General features: G+C 38.4%; 2 protein-coding genes across 2 annotated transcripts; one reads left to right on the top strand and one right to left on the bottom strand.

The window, feature by feature from the left end:
• Nucleotides 1-9,301: 9,301 nt before the first annotated feature.
• Nucleotides 9,302-11,113, bottom strand: LOC130735401 (uncharacterized). Its single transcript, XM_057587407.1, has 2 exons — nt 9,745-11,113; nt 9,302-9,547 (listed from the first exon to the last, which is right to left on the bottom strand). Exons 1-2 carry the CDS (start codon nt 10,022-10,024, stop codon nt 9,507-9,509), a joined length of 321 nt encoding a protein of 106 aa, XP_057443390.1. The 5' UTR covers nt 10,025-11,113; the 3' UTR covers nt 9,302-9,506.
• A 4,916-nt stretch (nt 11,114-16,029) lies between these two features.
• Nucleotides 16,030-17,052, top strand: LOC130735402 (classical arabinogalactan protein 10-like). The gene has a single exon (XM_057587408.1). The coding sequence runs from the start codon at nt 16,500-16,502 to the stop codon at nt 16,989-16,991; it is 492 nt and encodes a 163-aa protein (XP_057443391.1). The 5' UTR covers nt 16,030-16,499; the 3' UTR covers nt 16,992-17,052.
• The last annotated feature ends 6,345 nt before the right edge of the window (nt 17,053-23,397 follow it).

Genomic DNA, 23,397 nt, shown 5'->3' on the forward strand with positions numbered 1-23,397 from the left:
CTAGGGCAACGACAGGGAACATTGGTTTAGTTGGATACGTGTGTGTTGGGAGGACGATACATTGTTTGACTAACCTTATCACCTAACTTCATATGTTGAGATTATGATGATTTGATGTTGATGAACATCGTTAGGTATTAATGATTGAACTGTGTAGGAGATTCGAGAACATGCTATGTATACCTTAGAGTAGGCAATACATAACTTATATGTATATATATACAACATATGTATATATCCCCTTTATCACAAGTTGATTGTATATCTATTGTATTCTGTAAGTTGACCCTAGCGCCTTGGCTTTGTTTGTATGTTTGTGTTTGGGCGGTCGGCCTGCTGCCAGGCGTCTGTCAGCCGGTTCGTGATGATTCGTAGTGCGGGAAAGACCCGGAGCGGAACGACTATTACTGAAGCTTTCGACGAGGACCCGGACTTCATGCCTGATCGAGGGAGGGTCGATGATAGTAGTGTGGGGTATGGGTGGTTAGAGTCTTTTGGAGTTGGTTGTTACTGTAATAGCTCTGATTCGTTTTGCTTTTGGGACAGGGTAGATTCCCGATGCATGGCTTTTTGTGTGATTCTCTTACGGAGGGATCACAGTGAGTCAGTCGGACCATAGGGGTCTTTGCTTAGGCCATTTTGAGGCCGACTTTCTCCTAGTGGTTTGTAATTATACTTTTTCTCACTCACACTTCTGGATCTGTAAATATTTGCCTACGGGCACACTACTTTGGAGTCACTGCGAGTGTGTGGGGCGTGGAAGTGCAGCTGAGGCTGTACATGTTTATATTTGATGTATATTGGTTAGTTTAGTAGTTGTGTTTTGTCTTTACTTCTTTATCGTTTTGATTTAAAGGAATCAATCGAAAAAAAAATTACCTGTTTTCCGCGTAAAGATTATTTTTGGTTACTAAAGTGACACCTGGAAATCGGGGTGTTACATTCACGGTTGATTCCGTCTTGGATGCTCTGCACTGATCGGCAGTGTGCCCCATTCTGTTACAATTAAAGCATTTGGGCCTCTTGTCGGGACAAGCATTAGCATAATGCCCCGGCTCCCCACATCTGAAACAGGTCGTCTCCTTCTTCAAAGTCTGATCTCCGGGACCTCCAGTAGTACCCGCCATGGGTCTGTAAGATCCTGAAGTAAATCCTCTTCCAGCAGGACGCTGATATGGCCCCCTGCTCTGAAATTTCTCTCTGCTCTGAAAATTTTGAGAGCTCGACCTCATCGGCCCTCCAGTTCCAGCCCGGTTTAGCCTCCGGTTCTTCATCAGTTCCACCTCCGTGGCTTTCTCAACCAAAGATTGGAATCGCATGATTCCCAGTGGCCTCACTGAGTCCTCAATATCAGGCCTCAGTCCATTAACAAAGCGCTTGCACATGTAGCGCTCGTTCACGTGATCATGAAAGAATTGAAAATGCTTCGCCAAAGATTCCAGCTTCGAAGAAAATTCCGGTACAGACATACCTCCTTGACGGAGTGTCAGAAATTGTGACTCCCGCTCATCCCGAGCACTTGTTGGAAAATACTTTTCCAAGAATGCGGTCCGGAAAGAGTTCCAGTTAATCTCCTCGTGATTGTCTTCCATAATTCCTCTGGTGCCCTTCCACCAGTACTCAGCATCCCCGAGTAGCAGATAAGTTGCCATACCCAACCTGGCACCCTCAGCAGTTTGTAGTACGCCGAATATCTTCTCGATCTCCTGAATCCAGAGATCCGCTTTGTCTGGGTCAGTACCACCAGAGAACTTTGGTGGGTTTTGCCTCCTGAAATCATTCAGGCCTTTGTTTTGGTCCAGAGTTACTTCCCTCTGGCGCTGATGTTGTTCACGTGCCTCCTCGGCAGCACGCCTCATTGCATTATCATTTGCTTGCGCTGTCACAGCTTGGGCCATAGTGGCCATCATCTCAGCTAGTTGGTTAGTGTTCACCATGTTCTGTTAAGTTAAACAAACAGTTAGTACTCATCATAAGATAGCATCTAGTATAACTATACAATATGATTAAGCAATAACTTCAATCAATTCTAAGCGAAAAATCGCTTGCAGACAATCAATTTTCACTCTTTGCAGAGTCACACAACCTAGCACAGAAGACCTATTCCCCAACAACTCCCGAAAGACTCGACCGTGCTCTGATACCACAATGTAACACCCCAATTTCGGTGGCGTCACTTTAGTAACCAACAGTAAACTTAATGCGGAAAAACGTGAATATTTTTTTTTTGATAATAACTAAGACAAGACTGAAATAGATAAAACCCAAATGCGAAAAACAATAAAACTAATATACAATATATATAACAGCCCCCGCTGTAAGTAGCAACCTCGTCACGAGTAACCTACAGTGACGGAAAGAAAAGTGTAACGCCCGTAGGCAATGTGTACAAACCAAATATAAAGGTGAAGTGTCCGCAACACCATCCCTCAAAATTGAGAATAAGCTGACCCAATGGTCTGAAAATAAGACCTCCTAAGTCCAACCAACTCTCTGTGATTCCCGTAAAGAAACCACACAAAAAGCTATAGGCGGAACTACCCTGTCCCCAAGGAAACAAATGAAGCAATGACTGTCAGAGCTAAGACTCTACTCCTACACTAATCCTATCTCGAGGAGCTCACACAAGCACACAAAACTATGTGCTAGCATGATCGTCGTCTAAATCAGAATCCAGAACGACCCAGTCTACAAACACTACCCCGCCCCTTCTCGCAACAGCGATGCGCTCCGGTGCTGGAATAACGGGCTTTGGGCCCGATCCATGATCATCAATGATCGCAGCGGTGGGTGCACTAGACTCTGCCGAAGGCACTCCCACTGGCTCCTCCTCTGAGGGATCCTCGTCCTCTGAAGATGACGGTCATGCTAGCACATAGTTTTGTGTGCTTGTGTGAGCTCCTCGAGATAGGATTAGTGTAGGAGTAGAGTCTTAGCTCTGACAGTCATTGCTTCATTTGTTTCCTTGGGGACAGGGTAGTTCCGCCTATAGCTTTTTGTGTGGTTTCTTTACGGGAATCATAGAGAGTTGGTTGGACTTAGGAGGTCTTATTTTCAGACCATTGGGTCAGCTTATTCTCAGTTTTGAGGGATGGTGTTGCAGACACTTCACCTTTATATTTGGTTTGTACATATTGCCTACGGGCGTTACACTTTTCTTTCCGTCACTGGAGGTTACTCGTGACGAGGTTGCTCCTTACAGCGGGGGCTGTTATATATATTGTATATTAGTTTTATTGTTTTTCGCATTTGGGTTTTATCTATTTCAGTCTTGTCTTAGTTATTATCAAAAAAAAAAATATTCACGTTTTTCCGCATTAAGTTACTGTTGGTTACTAAAGTGACGCCACCGAAATCGGGGTGTTACAACTAATCCTAAAGGCACAAGGTTAAGTCGTGAATTTTTGGTTAAAAAAGAGAAACTTTGGTGAATATGGGTATTTCCACAGTTTTTCAGATTTACGGCGACTCAATTGAGATCGGCACGCATCGGCGAAGGATATATGTTGTTGGGTAGTAGTAGAAGTTAGATCTAAAGAAAAATCGAAGTAAAAAGATAGTTTTGGAAATTGCTCCAAACTTTGAGCACAGAAAGACATGTTTTAAATCTACATAAAGTAGAAACAAAGGTATGGAATAGCAAGATTACCTCGCTGTCGATCCACAGAAACTAAAATCGGGACGATCGGACAAGAACTCGTGAAGAACTCACCCTCTCTCTCTCTCTACCCGCAGCTCTCGATCGTTCCGTTACCTCTGTCTAACGATAAGAAGTGAATAACTGGCGTCAGAATGCCAGAACTCCAAATGAGGTTCTCAGAACTGAAGAAAACGAAATAAACGCAGTATTGGCCAAAATATGCCGGAAAACTACTTTTTGCAGTTGACGTCGAATGAAGAAACTTCCTTCTGAAGAAATGTCGCAATCGCTGAAAGAACTGTGACAGCGCGGATGGAAACTTCGTTAAAAGCTTCGAATAGAAAAATGTTTCATTCAGGGTCTTAATTAAAGTCCCCGAGAAATTAAAGCCTAGCTTCAACGGACTTTCGGGTAGCCAAACCTATCGTGTGAATAGTCCAGAGTTCCGTAGCGAAACGCTGGTCATGGGAAAAATAAAGAGAGATTCTTATTTTTCTAAAGATTTTGAATTTCGCGTAAACAGTGCTTTAAGAGCAGAAATAGCCTTTTTCGGACACTCTCGACATAAGCCGGGTGTTGAAATGGCTCGAACTATGACTTTGATTGTCTATGGCATCATCCTTAGTCAATTCCTGAACTTTCTTCTTCATAAAGTCGTCCAATTCGGGAAACACTTGTTCAAGTTCCTTATCGGTTACATCGGAATACTAAGCGTGAATAAGAAAATAATTATTTAACCTATCTTAAAAACTAGGGTCTTACACGAATGATTCGACTAACCCCAATTGTTGAGTCGTATTTTGTCTCGCCTTCGCAGAAGTCGTTGCTGGCGTTAAAGTTAGCATATGCATGATCATGTAGTCTAACTGGACTCTAGGTGGACTTGTTTATGCTTTTGGGTTTATTACTCTATATGCTAGTTGTTGAACTATATAACATGATCTTGAGATTTCAAATGATGTATTAGGGTAGATGACCTTATTACTATGATGTTATGTTAATCTTGTAACATGTTGTAAGTGTTGTTTGGGAGTTGACCTTTACTTATTTGATTGTGTGTTGCATGGGCGCCTAACGCCAGAGAATGATAGACCACGTCGAGATAAAGTATTATATGACTGAGGACGTGTTCAAGGGACGAGCGGATGTAAGGCGTAGAACTATGTATGTGTCTTAGTGGTATTATGGTTTTGGGTTAGTACTTAGGGGTGAGCCGAGTTTTCTTGTAGGATTCGAACCTAACCTAGAGACCTTTTTGTGTTGGCTCAGGAGCTGTCGAACATTAGCTTACCCTTATGTCTTTAAAATTGAGGGAATTATTTGTATAAATATTTTATTAATAAAATGGAATTATTCAGTCCATTTACTCCTTCAGTTGTCAAGTTATGTTTAAAAAGGTTTTTAATTCGGAAAAATTCACCCAAATTTTTGGGAAAGGTTACTAAAGTGACCATCGAGAAATCGGGGTGTTACAGGAAACATAGAACACGAGGCTCATCGGAGAAGACGGGGGTTGTGGCGTTGACATGAGCTGATGATTGGGACTTCTTTTTCGTTCCTCTAGAAGCTCAACGGTGATGGTCTCGTGGCTTGAATCGTCGTGGTTAGAGAGAAAAAGGGAGTTGCAAGTCCGTGAACTCGCCGGAAACTAGGTTTGTTTTGGTTTCAACATTTCTTCGTGATTTTTTACAATTTCTTCGCCAAGATCAAAGGTTTAAAGGTGCAAAAACGTTTTGGTGAAGTTGTTTTCTGGTTTAGATGAGAAATTTCGAGGATTTCAAAGGGAGAATATGAAGAATACGAAGGAGATGGAGAGAGAGATGGGAGAGAGAGAGAGAGAGAGAGACAGAGAATTTGAGAGCATATCTTCTCTCTACAACTGAGAGGGACAATGGAAAGAAAGGTGTGAGGAGTTTGCAGCCCTCTTCCTTCCTTATATACAGAATTTCACGAATTTAGTTTTAAGTTTTATCTCACAATGTGACTTATATCACGTGAAACTTGAAAGGTGTGATTTTAGAGCATGATTTCTTCTTTAAAAATCCATGGAAGATTCAGAAATGGAGTTTGAAAGTTGAGGAGTTCAAAAGAATCTCATGATGAAGAGGAATGATGATGTGAAGATGAATAGTGAAACTTATGGAAGAATTTAAACTTTGGTAACTCGACAATTGTTCCTTGCACTTTGGTCCTTCTTCATTTTAAAATAGTAAATATAATAATAATAATAATAATTGAAACAATTATAATAATTTATTATTATTATTATTAATAAGATAACATGCATAATCTATAATCTTAATCTTATATATTAAGACTCTAACAGATGAAATAGCAGGATACCGATATCTAAAATTACTAAAATACCCACTTATATTGTAACAATAAGATCCACATATATATTGAACCATTCATTTTTGTGATTTTTGCTTGCTTGAATAGTTGGATTGTATTTAAGGTTTTAGTATTTTGTTATTTGAACTTTAGCAGTGAAAGTACTTTGTGATTTTAACACTATTATGTGGATGTGATATTTGTTTATCTTAATATTACATTTAATTATTTTATAATTTAATAAATATATGTGAACATATCCACCGTTACTTGGAGTGGAAATAAGCCAAGCGGCCCAACAGGAGCTTGTGGCTTGGCTCGTCAGAGGCTTGCCTTGGCTTGGCTCGTTTATTAAAAAAGTTGGGCTTAAGCTTTTTAAAAGGCTTAATTAACTAAAAAGGTCAAGCTCAAGCTATCATAAAAGCCTTGTAAGATTGGATACTCTCACCACAAATTGTGTGTGAGGTGGACAATGTTATTTATAATAAAGAAAGTACAGAATATTCTAAAGAATATTCAGAGACATATTACAAAATATATTAAATAATAATAAAAGAAATATCTTGTAGGATACTACGCCTATTTATCTCTAACACCCCCTGTCAAGCTTAGCGTTGGATTAAGACCAACTCGAAGCTTGGATCTAAAAAGTTCAAACAACGGACGAGGTAATGCCTTAGTGAAAATATCAGCAAGCTGGAGAGAAGTGGGCACATGGCGAACAGCTAATCGACCAGAGGAAACCAGCTCACGGACGAAGTGACAATCCAAGTCAATGTGTTTGGCATGCTTATGAGCAACGGGATTTTGGGCCATAAACAAAGCACTTTGGTTATCACTAAGAAGAAGAGGAGTTGCTGATAACCAAACACAAAGCTCATGAAGAAGATTAAGCAACCAAACTAGCTCAGAAGCAGTATTAGCCATAGCTCGGTACTCAGATTCACAACTAGAGCGAGCAACAGTAGATTGTTTCTTTGCACTCTAAGACAAGAGATTATAGCCAAGAAAAATGGCGTAGCCATAAGTAGAGCGGCGAGTGTCCGTGCAGCGAGCCCAATCAACATCACTATAACCAATAACAGCGGGGGAAGCGGTACGACGAAACGAAAGACCGAAGTGTTGCGTGCCACATACATAACGAAGAATTCGTTTGACAGCCTGAAAATGATCCACAGTTGGAGCCTGAAGGAACTGACTAACCGTGTTAACAGCATATGACAAGTCAGGACGAGTAATAGTCAAGTACTGCAAGGCCCCAACCAAAGAGCGATAATGCGTAGGATCTGAGTAAGCCTCACCAGAACTAACTAGATGAGAACCGGCAACCAAGGGTGTCGAAACATGACTGGCCTCAAGCATCATAGCACGAGAAAGCAAATCATGAGCATATTTGGCCTGGCCTAAGAACAAGCCATCAGCAGTATAAGTGATCTCAAGACCAAGGAAGTAGCCAAGCTTACCCAGATATTTAATGGCGAACTCAGCATTAAGGCGAGCAATAAACTCAGTCAGAAGAGAGGGATCACTTCCAGTAAGAATGATGTCATCTACATACACAAGAAGATAAAAGGTAATACGCCCTTTGTAGAAGAAGAACAAAGAAGGATCAGCCCGACTACACGAAAAACCATAGCGCATGAGAAAAGAGCTTAAGCGCTGAAACCAAGCACGAGGGGCCTGTTTGAGGCCGTAGAGGGCCTTATTCAACCGACACACATGAGTCTGGAAACGAGGATCAACAAAACCAAGAGGCTGCTCCATATAAACAGTTTCAGTGAGATGACCATGAAGGAAAGCATTTTTTACATCCAACTGATGAAGTTGCCAATCATTGAGCACGGCAAGAGACAAAATAAGGCGTACAGTAGTAGCTTTGACAATAGGACTGAAAGTAAGAGAGTAATCAATCCCTGGAATCTGCGTGAAACCCTGAGCTACCAAACGCGCTTTTAAGCGCTCAATAGTGCCGTCACTGTGAAATTTAGTGCGAAAAACCCATTTACTTCCAACAACATTGGTAGTGGAAGGACGAGGAACCAAAGTCCAAGTAGAATTATTATGAAGAGCAGAAAGTTCATCCTCCATGGCTGCCAACCATTGAGGATGCTTCATAGCAGATTTAAAACCCTTAGGCTCAGTAACAGTATGTAAAGCAGTAAGAAGACCAGTAGGCTGAGCGTGAACCAAGGCATAACGCGGATTGGGCTTAAAAATACCATTTTGAGATCTAGTCCGGGGGCGAGCAGCAACAGGAGCAAGAGGAACCTGAGCCAACACCGGAGAAGTAGCCGGTGGTGAAGCAGGAGGAGCCTGAGCCACAGTAGTAGGGACTTCTAGCGGTGCTGGGGAAGTAGGAGCCGGCGAAGGTGGGGCATCATCATCAGGAACCGGCGAGGGTGGTGCATCATCGCGAGGATCCTGCAGAACATCTGAGTCATCACAAGAAGGACAAGACAGAGGACCAGTATGTGGTGAACGCTCCGGAATGACGAGTATAGCAGGTCGTGAAGATGGAGGTGATCCTGCAAACGGTTCATAAAAAGTAGAGACCAACAAGTCATTAGCGAAAGAGTTAGAACCTGCAAAAGGGAAGCAAAATTCATCAAATTGAGCATGACGGGACACATAGGTCCGAGAAATAGCCGGATCGAAGAATTTGAATCCCTTGTGGTGACTGCTGTATCCCAAGAATATGCAAGGAGTACTCCGAGGGCTAAACTTATTTTTCATGTATGGACGCAAGCACGGAAACACCCGACATCCGAAAGGATGAAAATTAGCATACGTAGGTGCAACATGAAATAGAAGCTGAAACAGAATCTGATTAGAGAGCACCTTGGAAGGGACACGGTTAATTATATATACGGCAATACTGAATGCATCAACCCAATAGCTAGTAGGGACATGTGAGTGAAACAACAAAGCAAGACCAAGCTCAACGACATGTTTGTGTTTCCGTTCAACTCGTCCATTCTGTGCCTGAGTATGAGGGCATGAAAACCGATAAAGCACACCCGAAGAAGCAAACAAAGCCTGAACTTTGTTATTAGTGAACTCGGTGCCATTATCACTTTGAAAAACTTTGATCGACTGGGAGAATTGATTTTCCACAAATGCTTTGAATCGAACAAGGACATCATAAAAGTCAGACTTGCGCTTCAATGGATAAAACCATGTAAACCGGGAAAAGTCATCCACAAAAATAACATAGTAAGAAAAATCATCAACAGATGCAACAGGAGACGGTCCCCACAAATCACAATGGATAAGGTCTAAAACTGCAGAAGCTCGTTTATTATTATCATAAAAGACTAAACGCTTACTCTTAGTCATCTGACAAGAAGTACAACAGATAGGCTTAGGCAAAATAGATGAAACATTGAAACAACCAAGTTTATGCAATTGTTGAATAATTTCAAAATTGACATGTCCTAAACGTGAGTGCCACAATTCAAAGGAGGCATGAGGCAATGGCGAACTGGTAGTAAGCAGCGCCTGCGATCCTTGGTCAAGCACATAAAGTCCTTTATCACATCGGCCCCTTCCCAGAACGGCGCCTGTCTGTCGGTTCTGAATAACAAAAGAATCATCCAGGAAAATAGCTTTAGCATTATGTTGACGAGTCAATTTGCTAACAGAGACAAGATTTTTAGTTAACTGAGGCACAACCAAAACATTAGATAAAGGAACAAAATGTGAAACAGAACGAGAACCAATATGAGTAATATGTAAACCAGCCTCATTACCAACAAGAACACGATCATTACCAGAGTAGTCCTGAGAGTCCGTCAGTTGAGATAGAGAATGAGTCATATGAGAGGTGGCACCTGTATCCATATACCAGTCGGAACGGTTTGAGTTGTCCAACGAACAACCCGCAGCAAATGATTGAGCTAAATTGGCAGACTCAGAAGAACGATCCCAGCGAACTGGAAACCAGTGAACTTTGTCATCATTAGCAACAGGAGCACCAATAGCAGCCAATTGATCACAAATATTGCGAAATTTCTGTCCATACTCAGAAACGGAGAGGGAACCACGACGCATGAGTTGGAGCTCATCACGAAGGCGTAGTTCACGGGCCTTGCTGCGTGAAGCATAAGTAGAATGTAGAGCAGGCCAAACATCCCGGGCAGTGATAGCACTAAGAGTCTCAGATAAAGCTTCCTCAGTCAGGGATGAGAGAAGGAGACTATTGACGTTTCGATCGCGAGCCTACCACTGAGCACAAGAAGGATTTGGACCTGGAACAACATTACGCAAACCAGGGGAAACAATCTGTGGCACAAACTCCGGCGGTGGATCAACTGTAAGATCAACAATGTCATAAAGATTTTGATTCTGAAGAAGAGCGGTGACCTGTTTACGCCAGAGAAGAAAATTATCTGGCTTGAGCTTCACTGTAATCATATGCACCAAAGTGTTAAATGACATCGTGGGAGTAGTAATATCAGCCATGAGGAAATTGCCAACTAATCACATATGGCAATGGTGAGTAATAACAAATCAGGCCTTAAATAAAAGATGACCAAAAAACTTCAACGCTGGTCAAAGAGAAAAATGGCCAGAAATAATAAATAAATAAAATTGGAAGAAAGTTATCCAGAGGGAGCCAATAAAGCTTGTGCAGCGCAGATACCAATTGTCCAGGAAGCCAATAAAAGTAACAATTGACGGTGGTGATCCAGAAAAGAAGCAAGCGGTCAAAAGTCAAAGCTGGAAGAGAAAAGTGATGAAATTCAAACCGGCGTGAATCCCAACAGCGGACGGCTGGCGGCTGACGATGAGAGAGCAGCGCACGGAAAACAAGGTTTGGCGGAGTAGAAATCAGAGGAAGGTGGCAGAAAGCTGCACAGCGGCACTGGAAAATAAACAGTAGGGAGAGAAGAAAGTGGCGGCAATGTAGGTTTGGAGACTAGGGTTTCAGTCTAAAATCTGATACCATGTAAGATTGGATACTCTCACTACAAATTGACAAATTGTGTGTGAGGTAGACAATGTTATTTATAATAAAGAAAGTACAGAATATTCTAAAGAATATTCAGAGACATATTACAAAATATATTAAATAATAATAAAAGAAATATCCTGTAGGATACTACGCCTATTTATCTCTAACAAGCCTATTTGGCTTAATAGGCCGGCTTGCTTATCTATTATTTTTATTAATATTATAAATAAATATAATATAATAATACACTATTTTTTTTAAACTGATGTTTACTTTACTCTATATAAAACATAAAACCCAAAGTCCCTAACTAAGATTAGAAGCCTTTCAGAATTTTAGCACAGCACAAGAGACACAGCAACATATGCCGCAACCAGACACTAGTGTGGCGCCCAAAGTCCGCATGTTCTCCGAAACCAAGAGTCACGACCACCACCGTTTTCATTTAATAAAGTAAGCTTATATTTTTCTAATTAGAAAAAAAAATTAAAATTTTATACTAACAATTGAATAATAATTATTTCAAATTAAAAATAATTAGAGGTTAGTGTTCTTTTTTTGGTAACATGGAGGGGCAAGCCCTAGAAAGCAAAAAAAACGCTACACAACATGAACTCTAAGGGGCAATCATTTAGTGTTTTTATAAATATAAAAAGGTAATGATAGGATTTTATTAAAATGATAAGGATAAAAATGAGAATAAACTTAATAAGTTTAAAGCTTTAAGCCATAAGTTATAGCTTATTAAAAAAGTTATAAGCTACTGAAATAAGCACTTTTAAAGAGTTTTTATGTTAGTGAAATAAGTTTTAAACTAGTTGAAATGAAGGATATGTTTAAAGAGTTTTTGTAGTATTATGTTCGAGTGAGGAACATCTACATCATGGTGAGGCTAACTCTTTCAGCGGAAGTTTTTTCGATCTAAGAGACTCAAACCCGAGAGCTTGCTTAAGGGGAATCAAACATTACCAACCAACCACCAGTTGGTTATATATATGTTTCTTGTCTAAAAGATTTTTTTGTTTTTTTTTTTGGGGTTCATTTTTTTTAAATCATGTTTCTTGTCTAAAAGTTAAACTGGAAGTATCTTACTAACCGTATTTATTGACCTCCCCAATCTCAAGCTAGTTTCCTTCACTTTTCAACTGAACATTGAAAAGAATCGAAACCCAGCTACTTACAGAGTCATGCATCTTTGGCCATCAAAGCACCTCAGAAATTCCTTCAAGCTTCCTTACCTCAAAAACCTCGAATGGAACCACCGGAGAATGGCGAAGGACCCACAATCTCCATCGGAAGAGAAGCTGTTGGAAAACGAAAACAAGGTCGACGATGGTGACATGGTCAAATGTGAAGATGGAGTTACCGCTCCTTTCTGGCAGGAGCTGTTGTTGGTTCTCTCTTGCTGCTACTGTTGCTTCTGCTGCGGTGGTAACTCTTCAACTTTTCTTTTCTTTTTGTTATTCTCTTATTAATCGCTATGTTGGAATCGGTTTTTCTATCAATTGGGTTTTCTGGGTTGCTTGCAAAATTCATTCTTGTGGGAATTTTTAACTTGCATAGTAGGGTTTGAAATTAGTTAGGGTTGAAATAGGGTAAATAAGAAATTGATGAATTTTTGTTAGTTAAGGAAGAAGTTCTGATTTTGGTTTTGATTTTTTCCGTTGCTTCATGTATAGCATAGCAGGAATTTATAAAAGAGAAACAGAGAAAGGTTTTCATTCTTTTAAAAAATTGCTCAATTGGGTGTGATTTGTTGTTTTGGGAATATGAATCTGGGTTGATTGGTCTGTCTTGTACGGTTGGTTAGTTATAAGGAATTTGATGAGTGTTGGTAATTTAAGGATGAAGAAGTCTTCCTAGGGATTTAATAAAAAGAGAGAAAGAAACTGATTCATGGATTCTTGAAATTGAGTTGGAGGAAAGGACAGCGTTTGTGATAAAAATTTAATAGCTTAATATTCAAACAATGCTAGAAATTTTTCTCAAAGGGTTTTAGTAGTAAAAGTCAAATAGCCATCGTATTTTATGGTAGGTGAACTCTTAAAACTTCTCATGAAAATTTGAGATAAGCATAAAATTTGTTGAAAGAAATGCAATCGAGAAGCTCCTTTAATGAGTATTAAATTCCCTGAAGTACCCTTAATATAGCTCATCATGCAGCATCAAATTAGGGATTTTAACTTTTAAGTCTCTGTTTTGTGAGTGGGCCTTTGCTGGTCTCCTCAGCATGCCATTGGCTTCTTGCTCATTAGGTGTTTTCTCCCCGTTCAACCAATTTTTGTTTTGTTAAAAATACTCTAGTTTAGACTCATTATTTTTATCCACACCACTAAGTTTAACTAATGGTCTGAGGTTCGACCTTGGGTATGTAGGTTTTGCATTTAATATTTGGTGAGACTGTTTGCTGCTTATAAAAGTCTTATCCGATTTGAATACAATTGTCTTATGTGATGGACATCTGTTGTTCTAGATCCCAAAAAAAGACACTTCCCTGAGACTTTCTATCTTTCATTTTCACTTAGGCACCAGAGCTTTATACTCAGTTCAATTTCATATAGCAGCTGCTGTTTCCTATGGCAACCTCTCTTTTACACACTGCAGCCTTTGTTTACGAGGCTCCAATCCTATGTTTCACAATGCTACATCCTATGTTTCCTTTAGTAATTTGAGTCTTAATGATGTACATGGTGTCCTAAATTGAATGAACTAGTTCTAAGTTTTCTGATTCCCCATTATTCCGTGTAGCAGCCACTTCATGACCTGCACTGCTCCTATAGCATTTTTGGGTTAAGTGGCTCTATGCCGCCCTTCAAGGTTGATAAACATGATGTTAGCAATTATTCTATTTTGATCACCCAGATTCTTCTTTCAAAAAATTATTTTTCCTCTTTTCTTTTCCGGATCTAAGAAAATTTCATCCTCATGGCTTTATGATGTTTTTTCGGACCGAATGTAAATATCAGCATTTGGTTTAGCTTATTCGAAAATTAAATTTTTTTATGCATGGGAACGTATACGAAGTAGTTATTCACGTGCTGCCTCTGACATTTTTAGCAGATATAATCATCTCAATATGATTTTAGTGTAATAATTTTTGTCGATTCAATTTTGCATATAGAGTCTCTTCTACACAATTGATTTTGGATTTCATATTTGGATTCATCCTCTTTTCTAAGGAGAGATACTGTGTTGTTGTTACATATAAAAGGAGAGCATGATTCAATGTCAACATTATAGCTTTCCTACCTGCAATCATCACAATTGAAATTTTATTATAGCTTCCTATATATATGTGTGTGTGTGTGTGTGTGTATATATATCTATATAGTTAGTACAATCAGCACAGTTAGTCCTCTGATGTCAAACATCTTTTAACTTCTTTAAACTGTATTATCAATTATTTTAGTCTGTATAGCTTCCATGTTTAACTAGGATCAAAATCTTCTTCCCCGTTCAGTATCCCCTTCCTTGTCCAGTTGTCCCACCAATAGAATTATGCTGTTAAGTAAAAAAGGGCATGGAACCTTAAGTGGTTTTTAAATGATATTATGTAATGTTATTGGTGGGACAGGGAATGAGACACCAAACGGGGACAGAAGATTTCGATCTGGTTAACTATCGCGTGTTCATTTACCTTTAATTTTGGGTTGGGACAGAGTAGTTTGAAGGAGTATTAACTGCATTATGACCATGGTTTTATTTTGGAGCTCTTTTGTCATATGTAACTGTGTTTTTCTCTTGAAGCTTGTGTTGATGAGAAATAAGGAACAGCTTGGTTGGGCTTCTATTCTGTCCGCGATGCTCATGGTGACTAAATTTTGTGCCAAGTATAATTATTGTGCTGTGTAATACACTATTACGCAAGGGGTACTGAATTGATTTGTTAGTGGAGGTTCCCTTCCTTAGGACTTAGGAGTTTATTCCTTTTCTTCTTTAGGAATACAAAGTAAATGCAGTGACCAAATTCTGTACAGCTGATTATTGGTTTTCTCATTGCCTTCTTGATTTTAATAATATATGCAATAACTGTCCTAATTCCTATGCTTTTGAGTTTTGAACACCTTTCAGCAACGTGATTGGTTTGATTTTTAAAAAGTAGACACATTTTTTAAGAAGTGATAGAAATGTGTTGATTTTTTAAAAAATAGACTTTTCACGTGTGTTGGAGAGTATGTTTAAAAGAGAGTATTGATAGCATTTCTCTTCTTTAAAGGTTACTGATAGACTGAGTATATATATTTGCATTGTATCCCATTTTTATTTTATATAGTCTCTCTAGTCCCACACCACGGAAATGGAACACAAGCATGTAGTCTTGTGAGAATTTTTGATAGATTCGTACTCCACTTTTTTTCATCAATTTTTCACTCAAATTTTTTTTTCTCTCTTTTGTTCACACCATTCCATCTACACTCACTAACTCTTTGTTTGATAGAGAAGAGAGAGCACAGAAGATAGAAGATAAGTACAGAGAAAGTGAATTTATAGGTTATTTGGTATGATAGAAGAGGGAGAAAGATGAGAGAAAATTACTTTTTGTATTAAAAAATAATTTTATTCAACATTGAAATTTTTTTCACAATTTGAGACATTTTTTTGACGTCTTGAAATTGCCAATAAGTCGTACAAAATGGCAAAAAAAAGGCACGCCAACCTCATTTCTTCTCATTTTGGGAGATTGCAAAAAGGTGGTGGGGTCCACTTCCGCAACTCCCCTACTCCCCCTCCTCCTTCGGGCCGAACAATGGTAGTTACCCTCTCTTTTCTTTATCTCTTTCTTCTTATTTCTCTTTTGCTTATCTCTCTTCTAACAAACATAGTGTAAGAGAGATATAAGTAGAAGAGATTAAACAATATGACAGGTGATGTGATTTAAAAAATATAGAAAGGAAAAATTGGTGAAAATAAGATGAAAGAAAAAGTTGGTGACCAACAAGGTGTTGGTTTGGTGGTAAACAAGCTAGCCCCGTAAGGATGAGGTTACAAAGTCGAACTCTAAGAAAGTTATTTGTTGGAAGGGATTGCTACCGTATCCCGAACACCTTAAAATGTGTCAAGGACAACAGCAAAAAGTGTGAATATATGAAAGTTGAAAAAAAATTCTTGACAGCCATCTAGATGTTAAGTTATGCAACTATAGACTTTGAGACTGCAAATTTCCTACATTCAACCGTCTTCCCATATATTCCATGTTCTTAACTGTCTTGAACAACTGGAATTAGCTTATCATTGTTATTTATTTATTAACTTGTTAAATATTAAAATTTCTGAAAACACATAGTATCTATCCCTTTCAACCTTCAAATTCTTTAAAAAAAAAGCCTCAACACAGAAGCCTCCAAATCTTCCGATACAAACAGAGTCACAAACTTAGAAGTAGTGTGGTGTCATTTGACTTCGTTATTCACGAGACTCGTCAAAAACCATGCTATCCAATGAGTCCGAACAGCAGTGGCCATTTAACCCTCTAGACATTTTCCTCTTAAATATTGATCATCTCTTGCTTCAGCAGGCACCCTCTTGAACTTTCAGTGCATACATTTTGCATTTGGTATTATAGCATACATAATGGCAAGAATAAGCAGAGGTCATGGCTGCTTAAATCTCTTGATACTACTTGTAGTGTCTACAAATTTATTGAACTCTTTGGATGCACAATCACCAACTCCTACTCCTTCACCTTCTCCGACGCCTACTCCTTCCCCCGCACCAACACCTACACCTACACCTACACCTTCTCCGACGCCTACTCCTTCCCCCGCACCAACACCTACACCTACACCTTCACCTGCTCCAGTTCCTACACCTGCTCCAACTCCTTCACCTGCACATTCACCTTCTCCTACAACTCCACCGTCATCTCCTTCTCCATTACCTGATTCGCCTCCACCGGCTAGTGGAGGTAAATCTGGTCTCAGTGGTGGTCAAAAGGCAGGAATAGTAATAGGAACACTAGTAGGAGCAGGTTTGATAGGTTGGGGTGGAATGGTTTATAGGAAGCGCCAACAAAATATCAGAAGAAGCAGTTATAGTAATTCAGCCAGGGACTATGAACTTTGAACTAGCAGGGTTTTTTTCTCTTCTTTTTATTCTATTAACATTCAATCATTCAATTCAATGTAAGGCCATTTTGTGGGGGGGGGGGGGGGGGGGGGGGAAACCAAGAATAAATGAGACACAAGTTATGTAAACAATTCGGTTGTGTTTTTGAATTGTATGGGCTATGGACACTATGGTTCATATCAATTTTAACGTCGTTTTCTTTTTTCTTTTTGAGAAGTTTGAATAGCTAAAGCAGGAAGATATAATATGACATTTTCTTATTATTAATAGTTATGAGTTATGCCTTATGATATGTAGACCACTAGAGACAGTTTAAATACACCTTATTTTTCGAATTATAGGATTCTCTCATGTCATATTTTTTTATTGAAATTTTGTGTGTATCTTTCTCTTCATACATATTAAATATATGTGAGACTTTTTAAATATATATATAAAGAGAGCAATACACACTATTTCACTTGACATTATCATGTCACATTAGAGAATTCTAATTTTCATTTTTCTCTCAATCTCTCACTCCTTCTTATCATATAAAATTACATTTGTTACTTATTTCTATTTTCTTCATTTCTCACTCTATGTGTCCCCGAATGATAGCTCAAGTGGTAAGAGCTAGGGACATAAGGGTTGGGTGGGGTGAGGGTGAAGGGTCCCGGGTTCGAACCCGAAAGAGGGATTAATTTACTAACATTCTAACCACTAACATTTGTCTATACAAAAAAGGTAAATTCTGTGGCACCCTGATTTTTTTTTTTGGAAATGGTAACTATATTAAGTAATTTAATAGATTATTATCATGTTATTTAAGGTAAATATTACATCTTTAGATTTTACTTTACTTATCAATTAACTTTATCTTATGAAATTCATATTTTAATGAAAAGTTAATGAGTGGTGGAAACGAATGATGGTGATGGAGATGCACGTAAAATGACCACGGTTGATGGACGAATAAAGCTCAGAAAACATAACTCGTAAATCGAAAGGTCCCTAAGAATGCAACTCTGCATTAATACGATAGAATAAAATCAAACTTTGAATCTGAATGTTGAGTTTTTATTATCGAACGAACTCATTTTGGATACCACGCCTTAATCTGGCTTAAGGTACCATAGCAAGCACCTAAAAAAACCCCTATTAAATTTTTATCCAAAATATTTTCGATGCAACATAGTCGTATGCAACTTTATATATAAAATATAGAGTGAGAAATGTATTAAATCTATACTAGATACAAAGCACAAGCCGTTTACAACGACAAAATTTGACGTGTCGCTCTCCCAGAAGATTGCCACGTGTCTCCGTTTCCCGGGTTCTTATCAGCCCTCTAAAGGAAAAAATCTTTAGCAGACGTTTTAACACCATACTTCTCAAATACCATGATTTCCCACTGCTACCTACCTCTGTGTGATTCATGTGTTTCTCCTCCTTTTCAAATTTGAAAAAAATAAAGTACATTCTCCAATTCTGAGATTCTCTCGGTTTCTACTTTTTTTCCAACTATAAATTCAGTGCAAGGCCATTGTATCTACCACACCCACCCACCAACGTTGATTTTCTTACCATTCCCTGTACCTTTTACTTCCTTTCTGAGTGATTTGTGATGGAGTCTGTTTACCATAATGTTGCTGAGCTTCGTTTTGGGAAGCAACATTGGAGGATTATGGTGAAGGTGATCCGGATTTGGTACAGCCAAGGGTTTGCCACATCGAAGTTGCCCCTTTCTCTTGAGCTTGTCCTGATGGATCGTAAGGTAATGGCTTGAAATCGTTTTGTCTATTTGTCTATGTTATACATTTATTTTCCAGCATAATATTAAATATTCCGTGTTGGTAATGGTTGTATGCCTCTTTACTTTGAAGGGTACCAAGATCCATGCCAATATTAAAAAGACTCTGATGTACAAGTTTGAGAAGTTACTGGTTGAGGGGAAGGTTTACAGTCTGTCCTCATTTGTGTTAGTGAATAGTAGTGGGGAGTATAAAACTACACGTCATAATTACAAGATATGTTTCACGTATAACACTGAAGTACGCCCAATGGACCAGTTTCCTATTGATGCGTTCCCCTACAGCTTTGTTCCTCTAGCAGACCTTTTAGCTCCTACCTATGATTCGTCTTTCCTAATTGGTATCATTTTAGACTTTTATCTGCCAATGACAATTATGTGTTCCACCCCTATTACAATTTCGTATTCCATATGGTTATGTTTTGCAGATGTGATTGGGATTCTAACCGGCGTTGGAGTTGAGAGGGAGATTGTTACTAATGGGAAGAAATCAAAGATGAATCTGATTGAGATTGATTCTGCAAGGTAATTTCTCTTAAGTTTTTGGATTATTTGATTTTCATCGTTTGAACCTATAATGTAGTCATTCACATTTACTTCAAGGGTCAGGGTTGAGTGCGCCATATTCGGAGCTTATGTTGATGAGCTTAATAATTTTCTTGGCGGTGGTGAATTCAACAACCCTGTCGTGATCATATAGTTTGCTAAAGTCAAATCCTTTCAGGGGCACAACAGCCTTCAAAATGTTCATGGGACTACTAAAATTCTGTTTGACCCAGATCTACCGATGGCTGATGTTTTGAAAACCATGTATGTGTCTATGTTTTGGACTTTAAATTTTAGTCATTGAAATTGTGTACTTGATTGTCTGCCCATTTTTCCTTGCAGTTTTTTGGAAGCCAATGAAAGTGCATCGCACTCTGTTAGCCAATTTTCTGATTCCAAAACCGTTTCTGGCGAGGATGATTTCCTGGTTCTGACAATTAGCAAGTCTATTGCTGATTTGAGGGAAATCAAGAAGGTTTGAGATTGCATCCCATTGTTATCAAATGAGAAATGTTTATCACTCTTGCGTTATACGCCAGACTTTTGATGATAATATTATTTGTTTGTGTAGGATTGTGTCTGTGTTGTGTATGGTACCATTCTTCCTCTTGAAGAAGGTGTTGATTGGTGGTACACTGCCTGTAGATGCAGCCGCAAGGTGTATGCTGATCATAGGATGTTTTTTTGTGAGGGATGTAACCGTCACGTGCTGGTCGTCTATCCTAGGTTTGGTTGATTTCATTTTGAATGTTGTCATGGTAACGTTGGGTGGTTAGATAGTAATAGTATATTTCACTTTGTTTAGGTATCGTCTTCAAGTCAGGGTGGAAGATAATTCTGGCAGTGCAAAATTTATCCTGTTTGATAAGGAAGCCACTGCACTGGTTGGGAAAACTTGCACTGAAATGGTTGATGCTTGTGACAGGGTATGTTTCAACATTATATTTTTTTTAACGAACAACCTGTGCCCAAGTTAAAATTTTTATTGGTTGTATATAACTTTCAGAATGATAATGAGATGGGGATTCCTGTTGAATTAGCTAGCTTTGTTGGGAGATCTGCTCTTTTCAAGATTGAGGTTAAAAATTTCCAAGGTCAGAGGTTTGACAGGTCCAGATTTGAGACTTCATATCGTGTAAAGCGTGTCTGCACTGATCAATCGATTATTGAGCAGTTCAAAACATTGCAGTTAGATAACAGTGTAGGTGTTTCTCTACCTTATTTTTGTTATGTTTATTTACCTAATGCTGGTCCTGATCTTAATGAATACGGGATAAAGATTGGTGCCTCTTCAAGTCGTTTGCTGCTCACCCCTCAGTCTACTCTGAATCCAGAAGCTGTGAAGCATGAGGAATTAGCGAAGGTTTATATTTTTAGAAGTATGTTATTGTTCCTTCTTTAGCACATTATATAAACAAGGTTATAATTAAGTATTAATTGATATTTTTGCAGGATTTGTTGGAAGACTTTGTTGTTGTGTCCAATGAGAAAGCCACCCAAACTGAAGAATCTTTGGAAGGTCCTGCGAATCAACCTACTATGTCATTGGAATCTCCAGCGATTGATCTAGCTGGAAATACTCAAGACATCATCAGTCCTAAGAGGAGTCCTTCACCTGAGAACGATGGTGTGTTGGTTGTGACGTGCAGGAAAAAGAAGGTGTTTCCAAAGATGAGGAAGTAGAAGAATTGAGACCTATCATATTGACGATGCAGTTGTTTTAAATGAATTTGGTCTAATTTTAAGTTGTTAAGAAGCAACATGTGGTTGCAGTATCTTTTTTCACCATATTATCTATGTTATGTTTTTAAATTCCAGTATGCTATTACAATTGCTATTGTTTGTTCCAAGAAATACCAGTTCCCATGGACATGGTCATCAATATAAATATGAAAGTAGTATTTTGCGTCGTCAATTTGGTACTTTTGTTATGGACATGGTTGATTTATGTTACTGTAAGTTATTTTGATGATAACTATGTAAGTACTTACATACACCACTATATCCATTCCACACTTAAAATCCATGTAGATCATACTTGGAACATAATCAAACCATTTCACACTTAATTGTAATGGGTTTTGTTGTTTAAGAAAAAATTAAGATCCCCTGAATCAAGTGTATGGTTTATAAAGGGTTGTGTTGGGTAAGTAAGATATGAGATGTATGTAGTAGAATCAAGCATCTACTTATACCATCCAAGTGAACCTTGCTATGGACTATTATTTCTACTATAAACTTAGATACTCTTGAATCAAGGGTATGGTATATAAAGGGTTGTGTTTTCCAAGTGAAAACTGAGTTTTCCTGCTTGAACCTTGCAGTGAATTATTTTTTTTGTTCTTAGTTAGGCTGGAAGAAACTTAGTGACATCCTGATATTACATGTACTCATCTATACTAGACAAGATAATCATGATATTTGTGTGGGCAAAATAACACTTTTAGTTGTTGTGGATTGTTAAACACATTTTCAATTGATCCTGTCCACAAGCTTGAATTGCATTATAGTCCTTATAACTTCATTTGATGATGTCTCCAAAGAGTTTGCAAAAATTTAAGACTCTTGATGGACTAATTTGCAACTAGAGGGAGCATTGTGTGTCCAATTGCTATGGTTATAACTCTAGGCGTTAAGTTTGTGAATTATAAATTTATTAGATGATATACCTATCGTACATATAACATAATGCTATGGACATAATAACAAGTACTAACTTATTAACTGTTGCTGGAAATTGACATTACGTTGAGGACTTAGGGCATGTTTGGATTACTGGTTGAAAACGCAGTGCCCTTTTGTATGGCAAACTTTTATCTCAGTTGTCTCAACGAAGTTACGTTCATAAAACCCAGTTTTATCAGCGAGACAAAATCATCACTTTTCAGTTGAATGAAAGTTGGTTGCAATTCTAATACTATATTTAAAAATTTGACGTGTCTTTATATGTGACATTATTGCCCCACTATCATCACCGCATGCATTGTTTTAATACACTTACATCTTTTAACTATTAACATGTATCATTATCCTTATATTTTCATTAGTACTTTTACCCGTGCGATGCACGGGGGATATTCATTTTATTTTTTGTGTGTTTTTTTAAACCTGTGTGTTTTTATAAAAATATTTTATGATTTAAAAGAACTAAATTTATTTTAGATATATGAAATCATAGATTTTTATTTTTTTTACTTAATATTTTTTATATTTTTTTGAGTCGTTAATTGATTTTTTTAATTTAAATCCATTAAATATTGAATCAAAGTTCAAGAAAAAGTAAAACTGCAACAATTAGTAAACGTGAGGGACGTTGTAGGCTAATAAATTTGTTAAGGGACCAGAACTGTCAAATTATGATAAGTGAGGGACCAAAAATGCTATTAAACTTTTATTTTTTATTTTTATCTTTTATACTCCTTTTTCTAAAGGCTTGATTGATAGTTTTTTATATTAATATTGTACACAAAAGAAAACTCAACAGCTTGGACATTCAATTTGAGGACTTAGAAGTTAAATATTCAGCTATTTGGACATTAATATTTGGACTGGGCGGGATATAAAGAAGATTATGTCCCGCCCAAAATGAACAATAGACCATTGAAGATAGCCATGGCGGGAAGTGCGACACAACGAGCTTCATTGCCCTCCCTTAGATGATGGACCCACAAGCCAGCTGGAATATTCCTTTGGATTTGTCTTATATGTACAGGGATTTGGGCCCTGATTGTCAGTCCCAAATATAGGAAAGGTCCATATCATGACCACCCCCTCTATAAAAGGGGAGGTCATCCACTTGTACGAAACCAACTTTTCGGCATTAATGAGAATATTCCTTTTATGGTAGTTTTGCTATTTTAGTGCTCTGCTAGGGTTTACTTTTTGTCTTTCTCTTACGTAAGCTTGCCCTAGTACAGAACATTGGCGCCGTCTGTGGCTCTGACTTAGCTCTTCCGGTGACAGAAGGAGGAATTGCGAGCCATGGAGACTCGTTCATGCGGCGTGGGTCGACGCGATCATCGCCGGCGCGGTGGTGGTCGACACGGAGGTCGCGGCGGCGGACGA

This window comes from Lotus japonicus, chromosome 2 (genome assembly GCF_012489685.1).
Source record: "Lotus japonicus ecotype B-129 chromosome 2, LjGifu_v1.2".
NCBI lineage: Eukaryota > Viridiplantae > Streptophyta > Magnoliopsida > Fabales > Fabaceae > Lotus > Lotus japonicus.